The sequence below is a fragment of the Podarcis melisellensis genome, assembly GCF_964234715.1.
Source record: "Podarcis melisellensis genome assembly, chromosome: Z".
In the NCBI taxonomy this organism is placed as follows: domain Eukaryota; kingdom Metazoa; phylum Chordata; class Lepidosauria; order Squamata; family Lacertidae; genus Podarcis; species Podarcis melisellensis.
The window spans coordinates 24,163,651-24,178,138 of NC_138547.1; the positions used below are offsets into that span (position 1 = coordinate 24,163,651).

At 45.0% G+C, this 14,488-nt stretch overlaps 1 protein-coding gene across 6 annotated transcripts in view; it reads left to right on the forward strand.

Moving 5' to 3' along the window:
* Positions 1 to 14,488, forward strand: part of TRPC5 (transient receptor potential cation channel subfamily C member 5) — a 175,064-nt gene that overhangs the window by 82,289 nt on the left and 78,287 nt on the right. For all 6 annotated transcript variants that reach the window (XM_081897335.1, XM_081897336.1, XM_081897334.1 and 3 more), the window contains one exon: positions 5,458 to 5,979. In XM_081897335.1, the coding sequence (XP_081753461.1) occupies positions 5,458 to 5,979 (522 nt within the window). The remainder of the gene's footprint in view (positions 1 to 5,457; positions 5,980 to 14,488) is intronic.

Sequence of the window (14,488 nt, forward strand, 5' to 3'; positions counted from 1 at the left end):
CTCCTCACTTTCTGCCATCAATGTTGTGTCATCTGCATATCTGAGGTTGTTGATATTTCTTCCAGTGATCTTAATTCCGGCTTGGGATTCATCCAGCCCAGCCTTTCGCATGATGAATTCTGCATATAAGTTAAATAAGCAGGGAGACAATATACATCCTTGCCATACTCCTTTCCCAATTTTGAACCAATCAGTTGTTCCATATCCAGTTCTAACTGTAGCTTCTTGTCCCACATAGAGATTTCTCAGGAGACAGATGAGGTGATCAGGCACTCCCATTTCTTTAAGAACTTGCCATAGTTTGCTGTGGTTGACACAGTCAAAGGCTTTTGCATAGTCAATGAAGCAGAAGTAGATGGCTTTAAAACAGAATGAGACGAATTCAGAGAGGGTGATGGTTCTGTCTGTGGCTACCAGTCTGGATGCAGAGACCCCATCCAGGTGCTTATGGGGAATGGCAAGATAAATAGCTCTTGGGGATTCTGTGGGAATGCCATGGTTTTATTTGTTGTCATTTGGTTTTAATATTACGGTATTTATAAGCAACCTTGGGAATTTTATACCAAAAGGTGGTGATAACGGGTAGATTAAAGATCATCAGGTCCCCAAAGGGACTCCTAATGCTCATTTGTATAATTGATTTGGAGGCGATTAGACAAATTCATTGAGGGTAAGTCTATCAATGCCTACTAGTCCCAATGGCTATGTTCCACCTCCACTGTTGGGTGGCAAGATGCCTCTGGATGCCAGTTGCTGGGGATTGCAGGTAGGGACGGTGCTGTTGTGCTCAGGCTCTGCCTATGGGCTTCTCTTGGGGATCTGGTTGGCCACTGTGAAAGCAGGATGTTCTACTATGACGGGCCATTGTTCAGACCCAGCAGGGTTCTACTTAGGTTCTTATATGTTGTATTTTTAGGTGTACAGCTAAAATGGGTGAGGAAACACAGGCACTTCTCTTCTCAGTGATTCAGATCCTGAAGTGGGATGTTCTGCAGAAGACTCTCCATAGAATGTACACTGGGAGGTGCATCCAAATGAATGTAATGGGAGTAGAACAGCAACACCTGAACATTCAAATATGCACCTGAATGTGGATCAAAATGTGAATCCAAACAAGCATCCCATTAAGAGCAGTGGAGTAACTAGATGCAATCTGTACTTTATTGTGCATCCAATTTCCACTCCTTGGAAATCAATAATATATCCGAGGAACCTTGAGTTTCAGCAGCAAGTCAAGGCTGTGGGGAAACGGGAGGGGAAACCAATGAAATAAAGGAACAGGTCTTGCACATCCCAAGTCTCAGCGATTTATATATTTTTACTGATAAAATAGCACTCTGCTGCCACTGAGATCTTTTTGACAATGCTTCCCATGAAGTACTTTTGACAGTCACAAGGCAAATGTGTGCAGCATTCACCTGCAATTAGTCACACTTCAAGGAGATGCGGCTGTTTGGTTGGAGAGGTCAGGTGATGTGCTGAGCTCTGTGGATATTTGTCGATGCTGGCAGAAAACTGAACTTGCCAGGTTACAAAATGGAATTGCTTGGAAAGGTTGCTGTGCGCTTACGTTTCAGCATTCTGAGCACCAGATGTCGATAATAAGGCCGCAACAGGGGATGCATTAAAGCCTCAGCCTTAGCTGCAAGGTACATTGATAGCTTAATAGCACAGTACTGTGGTGCCGGCAGCTTTTAGACTATTTACATCTCGTTCTCTTTCAAGCGTCCCTCCCCCTACCTTTTAAAGTAGAGGTGTTCAGGCAACAATTCCTTCTAAATAACAGCTTGAACTTAACACCAAGAGAACAATAAGAGTGTAAAAGGGCTGCGTAGACTTTTTGATTGGCCATTTCCCCATGCGCTGTGAAGCTTCCAGTCTGATAAATCCCAGAGATATTTTTAACACTAGAACATGCGGACATCCAGTGAAGCTGAATGTTGGGTGGTTCAGGACAGACAAAAGAAAATATTTCTTCATGCTGAGCACAGTTAAACTCTGGAACTCTCTCCCAACTTGGAGGGCTTTAAAGGAGCATTAAACAAATTAATGGAGGAGGAGAAGGTTGCTAGCCCTGATGAATATGTTCCACCTCCAATGTTGGAGGCAGTATGATTCTGAATACCAGTTGTTGGGAACTGCAGGATGGGAGAGGCTTGGGTCACATCTACACCATTCATTTAAAGCACTCTTATACCATTTTAACAGTAATGGCTTTCCTCAAATAATTCCAGGAACTGTAGTTTGTTTAGGATGCTGACAGTAGTTAGGAGACCCAACACAGGGATACAATTCCCAGCACCCCTATCAAAGTCCCAAGATTATTTGGGGAAGCTGTGATTGTTGCAGTAGATAAGAGTGGCATAAGAGTGATCTAAATGTAGAGTGTGAATGTGTCCTTGTTCTTTGCTGACCTGGAGAGCAGGGCTGGATCAAATGGGCTTAACGTACAAAAGGATAGGCTTTGAGTTGAACACTGGGAAAAACTTATTGATGCTAAGACCTGTCCAAACAAAGCAGGGCTAGGGAACATGTGGTCCTAAATATGTTGCTGGGCTAGAACTCCCACCATTCCTGACTGTTCACTATGATGGCTGGGACTGATAGGAGGTGGAGTCCAACAACACCTGGTACACCAACAGGTTTCATAGCTCAAACCTAGAAGGTTAATGGACTCTCTCCCCCTGGAGGTCTTTATAGAGGGATGCTCTAGTTTAAGATTACATGCCTTGGGAAGAGGGTTGGACTGGATGGCCTACAAGATCCTCTCCAACTCTGTGACATTTTGGACAAAAAGATGAATGGCAAAATGTGCACAATATGCTCCCTAGCAACAGACTATAGAATTACAGGTGCTTTTCAAAGTGCATTGAATTTCAGTATGATTCTCTCTGGAGTATTTAGAATACCTCTTCTCCACAGTATTACAGGGATAATAATCCCATTGTACCAATACAACAACAACAACAACAACAACATTAATAATGCATCCTATGGCAAAAATGGATGTATAAACTGGACTCCAGTATAAGATAAAGCACCACCTCATGAGCACCTGCCAGGACTGGCATTTTGAACTCCAAACTCCATATCTTCTCTGTTCTACATCATACTGTCTCTGAACTTTGAGCTGCCTGGTAATGAAATGTCTCTTAATTTCATCAGCTACTTCAGACATTGCTTCTGCTTCTGTCAAATCAACTTAGTATTGACTGAAGTGTTGAGTGAATATTCTACAGTAATCCCTTCAGGTCTTCAGGTGGCTTGGTGTTGAGATGGCTAGAGGCCCAGGCTGTTGTTGGAAGGTGTTGGGAACTCAGTCCAACCTCTCTGGAGGCATATAAAGTTGGTATAACATTATCGATACAGTACTGGCAGAAGTGAGCGGTGACTGAAAGATGAGTCTTATGGGAAGACTTCAGTCTGGAGATTTTGTACTTCCTTGGCCTGTGTGAATGGCCTGTTAGTCTGCAGTGTACTTGGCACATTAGTCCCATTCTTTCAGTATCTGTTTTAAACTCATAGCATTACTAGGAATGCAGAAATAGCTAGCTCCTAAAGACTTCTCTTTCTCAAGTTACCGCTTCCCTTTTTTGGCCAGAGTGGATAGAATTTAAAGGCACAGGAGCCTCTCTGGAATGGACTTAGCCTGCAAAATGTTAGACCAATAGGTCCAGGAGCTTTTTGTAGTGGAAGTAAAAGGAATCTACTTTCCCTCACTATCCTTTATGATAGAGGGAGGACTTTCCTTTTTCTTACCTCAAAATAATTAAGAGGTGGCTAAGTTCTGTGTATTCTTGTATGTATTTTAAAAATAAATAAATTGCAGCTTCACACCAGCCTTTGGATAGTGTCCAATCACAGACCTTACAATGTCAGGCTATCTGGAACACTGCCTATAATGTTGTTAAGAGCTCTGGAGTTAAAGAAGAGGAATGTAGGATATAATAATTTTTAAAAGCCCCAACAGCCTCAAATACAGCTTTTAACAGTTTTTTTAAACAAACAAACAAACAACCTTTTGCTGCTTGGGTTAAACAAAAAACAGAACTCAGAGCTTGACAGTGTTCTGCAGGCAATATTTGCAACAACCTCACTTATTGCAAAGCCCATAGGACCTAAACAGCTATAATATATAGGAAAGTTCAGGGCTGTATCAAGACAGAAAAGTGCTGAAAAAGAGCAAGCCTGTGACTTTGGCGATCTCAATCTGACTCGGGGGCGATGGGGATGGTATAGCTTTGACTTGAAAGAGGAGAGACCCTCAAATTGAAGTGCAGGCACCTGACATGGCACAGAATGCAGACCACTGGACAGATGATTTGTAGAGTGAAAGACTAGGCACCTACAAGCACCATTCTTAGTTATTGCCAGCAGTATTGTTAAGGGAAAATAAGATGTTGGCTCCAGTAGGAAAGCATGGCCACCATCTCTCCCCACAGCAATGCCTCTGAAAACAATGCTATTATCCTGATATAGCATGTTCCAAGGAAGGCATAGTACGTAGGTATGTATGTGAATGCCAGCCAACTGGTGTTGCAGCAACTGAGCTAAATAAATAATGCTTTTTTAAAAAAGAAAGAAAGGATCTATGCCACATCCAGTTTCTATGTGCCCCCAAATGTTCTGAAAAAAGACCACAAAACACACTCTCCTGCACATACACTTTTGCCGTCTGATCATGGGATCCTAGGCGTGGGGAGCCATTTGGACACCATGGGAAGCAATGTCTGCCTCTGGCCCACATGGGTTTTCATGCTTGATGCAGTCAGGATAGTGGTCTGCAATAAGGCAAAGGTCAATGGTTTGAGGGGATAAACTCTTGGTGTAATTTTTCATTAAAAGGAGTTCTACAGGCATTCTTAGGATAGTACATGTGATTGTGGTTTTGAAAATACTTAGTGGTACATGCAACCTGAATGCTGGTTTGTAAAACTAGTCCTTGCTTAATGGAGCTGAAGATTAACACATTATTTTCTATTCTGTTGAGGTGGACAAATATGCTATCATAGCATATTTTTCATTTTCTGAGAATATTCTCCACCTCATCAGAATAGAAAGTAAGGTGTTGATCTTGCATTCAGTTCTGTTCTCTCCGTTGGAGATAATTCTGGTGGGGAATTGCTAATTTTGTAGCCAGTTTTGTTTATCCTATTTCAAAATGAGGCTGAACCTAGAGTCTGTTTCTTTTTAGTTGTTTTGATTTTGGTTCCTGGGGACAGACTATGCAATTAATGAATGAATGAATTAGTTATTCTAAACTTATTAGATGCCTGATAGCTATTGCTCTCTGGGTGTCGCACAGGAAAATACTGAGACATAAAATCACAAAACCCAGCACAATACTATATGTCCTTTATATCTTTTTGATGTCCTTTATTATGTATGCTCCTGATCTGCCATGATTTATATGGTTTCTGGAAGAAAGATCTTAACTCATTTATTCATTTTGTGCAGGTCCCCACATTAATGATGGACACTCAGTTTTCGGAGTTCACCCCTGATATAACCCCCATAATGCTGGCAGCTCACACCAACAACTATGAAATCATCAAGCTGCTAGTCCAAAGACGGGTCACGATCCCGCGCCCGCACCAGATCAGATGCAATTGTGTGGAATGTGTCTCCAGTTCTGAAGTAGACAGCCTGAGGCATTCCAGGTCAAGGCTGAATATTTACAAAGCTTTGGCCAGCCCTTCGTTGATTGCCTTATCTAGTGAGGACCCGATCCTGACGGCCTTCCGGCTGGGTTGGGAGCTGAAGGAGCTCAGCAAAGTGGAGAATGAGTTCAAGGCCGAGTATGAGGAGCTTTCACAGCAGTGCAAGAGGTTTGCTAAAGACCTTCTGGACCAGGCACGGAGCTCCAGGGAGCTGGAAATCATCTTGAACCACAGGGATGACCAAAGCGAAGAATTAGACCCGCAGAAATGTCATGACTTGGCAAAGCTAAAGGTAGCAATAAAGTACCATCAGAAAGAGGTAAGGGCTGTTTTCCTACTTGGGGATGGTCCAAAACTCTATGCATATGTCATGGGCTAGAAGAGCCTTCCCCAAACCAATACCTCCACCCTGAAAAGATCTTGCTAGACTCCAACTCCCATCAGCACCTGCAGCCTGCATGGCCAAGGTTAAGTAGTTATATGAGTTGTGGTCCAGTAACATCTGGAGGGCACCAGACTGGGGAAGGCTGAGCCAGTGTGTATTTCCAGGCGGGGTGTGACATGTTCTTTTAAAAGAAAAGGGATCCCAGGGCAGCTTACATACAATCAGTAAATGAAGAGAGTGGTGGTCTACCATCAATAGATATTACCTATAACAAATGTAAAGAAATTTATGATTTCGAAATTTACAATTTCTTTGGTTTATTGTAATGGTTAACTTGGGATTCTTAGTGTGGTCTTCCTGAGGGAAAAGTCATAGTTAATTAGTCTATGCACGGAGGGGAAATGGAGCCCGCCTCCAACCGACTCCAACTGTCTCCATCTACCTTCCCTGCCACACCTCTGAATTTACCACCTGTGTGGAAATCTGCTGTGAGATTGCTGAAGGTCATAGTGACTATAAAAATCAACTCAACAGCTGAAGCTTACACCCTCGAATGCTGGGGGAATAAGGCCCTGAGTGATTTAAGGAAAAATCTACTTTCTATCCATGCCTTTTGGCATTAAAAAACTGGCTTCTCACTTGGTTCTGGGGTGCCCCATCTGGATAAAGTATCATGTTGCAACAATAATGTATGCTTGGTGGGTCTGTGACTCAAATGGTTCGTATGATAGTGAGGCAAGCTACTTTTGTTATTCCCCCCCCAAACAGAATTCCTTAAAGTGTCCTTTGCTTTCACTTTGTAGTCTCTTAATAAAGGATTTGTCATCGTATATTGGTGTGGCTTCTTAGGGTAAGCTTTGTCTCCATATCTGGCACCTACTGAGAAACCTGTGGGTTTGGGGCTCAGAGGACAAGAAGTGGATCATTGACTCTTGTCTGGGTGAGCCTCAGATCTGTTCTTCTGTGTCCAGAAGGGGGTGTCCAGAAACAGATCTGTGTCCCCCCAAATTCAAGTTTGAGGGACAGATTTGGGGAACTTTACAGGGTTGGTGGCAGTTCCACTAGTCAGGGTTGGTTTTCCTTGGGCATCATTTGGTTAGCTGGCAGCACTGAAACAGTAGACTCAGCTATACAGCTGGAAATAAAACATTTTGAGTGTGTTTTAAGTGCAATATACAATGTGGCATTACAGTGGTGCCCCGCAAGACGAATGCCTCGCAAGACGAAAAACCCGCAAGACGAAAGGGTTTTTCAGTTTTTGCGTCGCTTCGCTAGACGATTTTCCCTATGGGCTTGCTTCGCAAGAAGAAATGCCGCCTGCCAGCATTTTAAGATCGCCCCGGGACAGCGGATGCTGTCCCGGGAAGGCGGGGGGGGGAAGCAAAGACTTTCGCCCCCCCGCCGGCCTTCAGAAGAGGTCGGGGGACAGACTGTCCCCGGACCTGGTCTGAAGGCGGTTTCCATAGGAACGCATTGATTGATTTTCAATGCATTCCTATGGGAAACCGTGCTTCGCAAGACGAAAAACTCGCAAGACGAAAAGACTTGCGGAACGAATTAATTTCGTCTTGCGAGGCACCACTGTAGATAGCAATGGTGAGCCCTATGGTAAATTCAATGTGTTTTTTTAAAAAAAAAAATTAAAGCATTTTCAGAATGGTTTTTATATGTGTGTAGATTCCACAACTTGGGGCACGGGTGGCGCTGTGGGTTAAACCACAGAGCCTAGGACTTGCCAATCAGAAGGTTGGCGGTTTGAATCCCTGCAATGGGGTGAGCTCCTGTTGCTTGGTCCCTGTTCCTGCCAACCTAGCAGTTCAAAAGCACCTCAAAGTGCAAGTAGATAAATAGGTACCGCTCTGGCGGGAAGGTAAACAACGTTTCCATGCGCTGCTCTGATTTGCCAGAAGCGGCATAGTCATGCTGGCCACATGACCTGGAAGCTGTACGCTGGCTCCCTCGGCCAATAAAGCAAGATGAGCACCGCAACCCCAGGGTTGTCCACAGCTGGACTTAATGGTCAGGGGTCCCTTTACCTTTACTAGGTTCCACAACTAGTTCTCTGTAGAGGGGAGTAATACTCCCTCCTTTGTCACAGACTCGCAGGCACGAGATAGAGGCAAGAAACACTTATCAATATATTCCCACATCTTGAGCAGAATTTCATTCAGCCCTCATTTATCTATATTTATTTATTTCATTTATATTCCCACTCGTTTCCCCAAGGAGTGCAAGGTGGTGTACATGGTCCTCCCCCTCCTCATTGATTCCTCACAACAGCCCTGTAAGGTAGGTTGGTCTGAGGGGCAATGATGAGCCCATGGTCACACAATTATCTTGATTGCCTAGTGGGAATTTAAACTCTAGTCTCTCTCGTGTCCTAGTCTGACACTCCAACCACTACCCACACTGGCTCTCTATACAAAGCAATATAATAATAAAAAATTCAAACTAACATGTAACAATAAAAGACAGAATCTGTCCCCCACCCCACTCCAAAATTGCAACAGATATAGCCTAAAACAATGTACATGACCTAGGTCATAAGCAGGCAAGACCTGGGTGCCGCATCCAGCCCAATCGCCTTCTAAATCTGGCCTGTGGACTGTCCGGGAATCAGCGTGTTCTTACATGAGTAGAATGTGTGCTTTTATGTAAAATGCATCTCTGGGTTATTTCTGGGTCATATGAATTCGTTCATTTTTCTTCTTCTTCAAAATATAGTCCGGACCCCCCCACAAGGTCTGAGGGACAGTGGACCGGCCCCCTCCTGAAAAAGTTTGCTGACCCCTGACCTAGGTGAATAAAAATATATTCACCTGAGGCTGAAAAGGCCATAGAGGTGACAGGCAAGCCTCTCTGAGGATGCTGTCTCAAAGCAATCTCTGCCCCCAAATGAATTGGGAGGTGCATGTTCAGACCCAGAAACCTCCACCCCTACATAAATTCACACTTGCCTCAAATTTTGGTTTTTGGCAGAATTTAGGCCACAACTTTATTGATTACAGAAAGTGAATCAATAGGCATAGGCTCTGGTTCAACTAGCTCCCTGCCATGCAGGTAGCGCTGACCCAGGGTTCCAGCATAGGTCAGCAAAGGGTGAACACCTGGATAAGTGGAAAGCTGGGAACAGGCTAACTCCGCTACCCAAATGTCCCCCTGGACTCAGGCACGGGCACAACCCCCTCTCAGGGGTTGGCCAAACCAGCTGAGTCCCTGGATTCCTTTAACGGAATACCCTTCGCATAGGGATGGCAAGAGCGTTCTCCCATCCCTATCACCTGAACCAGAGCCTATCTGCCACACCAGCACCTGCGCTTGCCACCAACCAATCACGCCTGTAACCAATCCCTTAACCCCGCTGACATGGCAGTCAGCCATAAATCATTCCCAATCACAGACAGATGAACCCCATCTGTAAAGGGATGCATATCAGAAGGTAATGCTCGGGTGACGGATCACCATCCCGCCCAAGGCCAGAACCTTCTTGGCCACTGTGCTCTGGACGCGCCTCCTGGCCCTCTTGGTGGCAGCTGGGCTTCCTTGCCACTCACGTCACTGCAGTAGTTGGACCAAAAATTTTGAGTCCAGGAAGAGCTGCCTTTAACTCTTCCAAGTCCTCCTGCATGCAGGTCCGCAGGCTCAAGCTGGGAACGTCCGGCAAATCGTTCTCGCCCAGCTGTACCACCATCGCCGCAGGCACGCCTTCCCCAGACACCTTCACCCGCACTGTTGGGAGAAGCTCCTCCCAACGCATTCCTCATCTCGATATCCAGGATACACATATGTGGTCGGGGAGCCCAAGCCTGCGTCCAAATCCAGACTCCGCCGCCCTCCTGCTGGCCCAGTGGACAATGCAGTCCAGACTGAAAGGCCTGCTGCTCCGAGACACCCATATGCCTGGGACAACCCCCAGGACTGGCCAGGACCGGGATCCTGGAAGACAGAAATTGGGGAAACAAAGCCCCAGGAGGATCCAAAGCCTCACTCCCCTCACTCACATCAGAGGGACCATGGGCCTCATACACAGTAAAGGGAGAGGAAGGCTGGGGATCAGCCTGCCCCCCAAACTGCTGAGCCAAAGACTCAAGCTCTGAATTAAACCTAATCAGGACCACAGGATCTGAGCCAATATTGGCCATAATAGCACCCAAGCGATCCAGCATTTGCTGAGGAACCGCTGGGGTCGGCACTGAGTGAAGAGACTGAGAAGGGCCTCTAATTGCCCTCTTCGAAGGGAGAGCAGGACTAGGATTCCTCTTACAGGCATCCTGAATCTCACTTCATGCAAAATAATAACAAACACTATTAACAAACTCAATTGATAAAATGGCGCTCGCGCCAAAACAAAATGGCACTCCTGCCACACTAGGCTAAATATGGCTACTGGGCAAGAATGGGGGGACGGACTTCCTGGCCCCTAAATTTCCCCCACCAGCAACCCAAAGGATTATAATGTTTATATAATGTTTATTATAAGGTCGATGTTCTCTTGGGCAAATTAAAACAAAACTAGTCGGTAAGATCTACAAGGAATAAGAGCTGCCTAAGGGACACGGGTGGCGCTATGTGTTAAACCACTGAGCCTAGGACTTGCCGATCAGAAAGTTGGTGATTCAAATCCCCGCGACAGGGTGAGCTCCCGTTGCTGGGTCCCTGCTCCTGCCAACCTAGCAGTTCGAAAGCACGTCAAAGTGCTAGTAGATAAATAGGTACCGCTCGGCGGGAAGGTAAACGGAGTTTCCGTGCGCTGCTCTGGTTCGCCAGAAGTGGCTTAGTCATGCTGGCCACATGACCCGGAAGCTGTATGCCGGCTCACACATTCAGTAAAGCGAGATGAGCGCCGCAACCCCAGAGTCAGTCACGACTGGACCTAATGGTCAGGGGTCCCTTTACCTTTAAGCGGCCAACTGGGCAGCGAAAAGCTCCGAGACCAGAGCTCGCCAGGGGCCAAAGGCTCCATGGGGCAAAGCTCCTGAAGGGGAAGGAAGGGGGAAAAGGGGTAAAATTAACAAAATGGAATAACTTAAGAAAAATTAAATAAGGAATAAATATGGAAAAATATCACCAGGACCATCGTCGCAGGTAGATCGCTCTCTCTCTCAAACCGTGATGATATGGTTTGACAATTTGTTATGTTGAAATTGTATAATAAAAACTTTTTTTTAAAGAATCCCTTTGGGGACCTGATGATCTTTAATCTACCCGTTATCACCACCTTTTGATATAAAATTCCCAAGGTTGTTTACAAATAATATTAAAACCAAATGACAACAAATACAACCATGGCATTTCCACAGAATCCTCAAGAGCCATTTAATTAAAACCACTGCACACCAATTAAAAGCCATTAAAAGCCCGGAGAAACATAATTCTTTTTGACCTGAAGCCTAGTAGTAATTGATCATGGCATCAGACAAAGTGTGTTCCATAGCTGATGTGCTTTGACAACAGTCACATCCACTCTTATGGACCATTTTAACGGTCATGGCTGCCCTCAAAGAATGCTAGTGCAGCCATGAGTTGTCTACAACTGAAGTGGGATTTGAACTGCAGGTAAACTGCTGCAGTCCATATCAAGATACTGAATGGCTTCAAATACACTGTAGCTAGAGATAACCCTCACGGGCTCAGATAGGAGCTTCAAGGAAGAGGCATGTATTAGGAGTCTGAGTGCTCTTTCATTTCTGATTATAAAATGTTTGTTTGGTGCAGACCTTCTGTTTGTGTCTTCCCCAGCTGTTAAAGAGTATTGAATGCACATCTCTCTCTCTCTCTCCCTCTCTCTCTCCCTCTCTCTCTCCCTCTCTCTCTCTCTCTCCTGCACAGTGCATGGAGCACAGGAAAAACTGCTATCCCATCAGTTTACTCATAATCAGTAGTGGCTGGTGAGGTGGTTCAGGTGGGGCAAGGTGAGCTTGGCATGGTGCAGTGCTTTGTGAAGGAGCCACTGTGATGCTTCTGCTGCCATGCACTACACCACACTAACTGAGTCTCACTCCTCCCTCTCAGTAAGTACCAGTGCTCACTGTGCTGGGAAGCCAGCAGAGCAGCCATGCCCCCACCCATGCCACCTCACCACCTGCTACTCCTCATAATAACAAATAAAATGAATATGCTTAATAGTGCAATCCTATAGGGTCTACTTAGAAGCAAGCCCTGTTAAATTAAATGGGAATTAATCCCAAGTAAATGCATATATGTTTACAACCATGGTTAATTTATATAATTTATTATCTCAATAATTGGTGCCAGCCACTAGCTTAGATGGCTTTTAAAAAGCATTAGGCACTGTGTGAAGGTTGGTGTTGTAGTGCCCCACTTGAAGACTCCCTGGGTACATCTGACTGGCTGCTGTGAGACACAGTGTGCTGGACTAGATTGTTGCTCTGGTTTGAGCCAACAGGGCTCTTGCATTCTAATGGAGGTGTAAATAAGCAGGAGAATTGCTGTCTCTGGTACAAGAAAGTGGTTGGGGCTCAGAGCTTCTCAGAGAATGCAACGTGCCCTCTGAATGATTCAAGATATTTCAGCTGTAACCCTCTAGAATTCCTTCCTTGCCTGTGAGCAGATAGAGACTGTTGTCACCAATGTGGGAACAATTCCCTTGGAGGTGCAAGATCTCTCTGTAGCTCCAGATCTACGATTAGTATCCAATTAGCATCAATTGTTTTGAACTTCAGTCAGCTCTAAGAATGTGTGAGAACATTCAAATGCACGTACAGAACATGGCCAGATGGCGCTTCCTGGTCACACTTACAGTTTATTCATGTCTGTGCAACTGTGAAAACAAAGAGTAATTATTCTGAAGTGCTTCTGAACTGTAGACCAGGTATTTAAGATCAGGTTAAATATATGCTGAAGAGTTTCTCTGGGACTTCAGTGGAGTCTGAAAGATAAAGTGTAGTGATTCAAGGTTCAGGATCTCATGGGGTGGGACTTAGTGAAGCCCAAGGAAGCGGGGTCAAGGGGTGGCAGCCAGTAGGTCAAGGGACAGCTCCTGGCATCTCAGCATGAATATGGGAGCAGAGGTAATAGTGAAGTTGTCAGTCAGGGCTCAGCCCTACCCAGACCTCATATCTAAGGCCTGATGAAGAGCAAGGGCAGCTGGATCCTCCACTGATCTCCACATTGCCAGTGATACTAAGAAGTCACTGGGTCTGGACATCCTTGCCCCAGGACTGGAGATCCTTATTCCGGTTGCCTGGGCTAGCTGTCAGAACCACCACCGTCCCCGTACTCATCACCCACAGAAAGAGCAAAGGAGATGACAAGGAAGGGACGGGACAGTGAAAAGAGGGAGCAGCTGAAATGGCTGAATGCGCTCCTTAGGCATCACATGTAGCATGGATGAAGACATACCTATAGATGGGGCAGGAATTAATTCTGCTTGTGTTTTATGCAAGTTCACCAAATCTGCATTTCCCAAACCAATACATGAACCTAAATGCATCTCTCCTTTGAAATTTACACTTCTCCAATTTCTGCAGCCCAAGAAGCCATATAAAAATGTGCTTATTAGTGAAAAGCACATGAGAACATATTTATATTAGTGAAAACAGCATACAAAAATCTACTTTTCGGGGGGGGGGAGTTTCTTACAGAAATGCAAGCCTAGGCAAAACAGTGTACAAAACTGCTTATATTATGAGGCATGTGTACAGAAACGCATATGAATTTTCACACAAACTTTTTTTTAAAAGGAAAGATCCACAAATGTATGTGGATATGGAGCAAACTGAACTTGATTGGAAACATGAGAAACTGATCTGAAAGATTTGTTCACCACTGTCCTCAGATCAGTTTCCCAAGGGAACAGCCTTGGAATGAGGGAACAGGGACAGCTTTGAGGGGCAAAACTAATTCATCCCCTTAGAGTTAAATGGTTTGGGGAAGTTGATTTGGACGTGAAATGTGTCGTGATTATGATGGGACAGGGACAGGGACTTTATTGATTCTAATCGAGAGTTGAGGATGGAGCTTGTCCAGAGACACTTGTCTCTTAATAGGAATGGTTGCCTGGTGAAAATAGTGATTAGCTTATCACTTGTTGAAGGTCTTGTTGAAGTTGTGATCTATGTCACCTGAGAGCTTGTGCCTCAACTCTTTTTTTACCTTTGTCCCTGCAAAACACAATTGTCCAACAATAATGCAGTCTTAAACTGTGCTAACCAAAGCATAGTGCGTGGATCATGTTCTGCTGGTTCCTCCCCATTAGGTATCAGTCAATCTGTATCTATAGTATGGTGTCCAGCTATGGGTGTTGTAGACCAGGATAGCAGAACTTCAAGCCTGGGGGCCAAACACAGCCCCTTAGGACTTTCTATATGGCTCTCCTCAGGCCACACCCATCATCAGTCCTGCTTTGTACCTTCCTTGAAAGTTCTTTCGCCAGGCTAGAATGTGTTTTTGAACTCTCATAATGCTTCTTGCATGCCCAGAA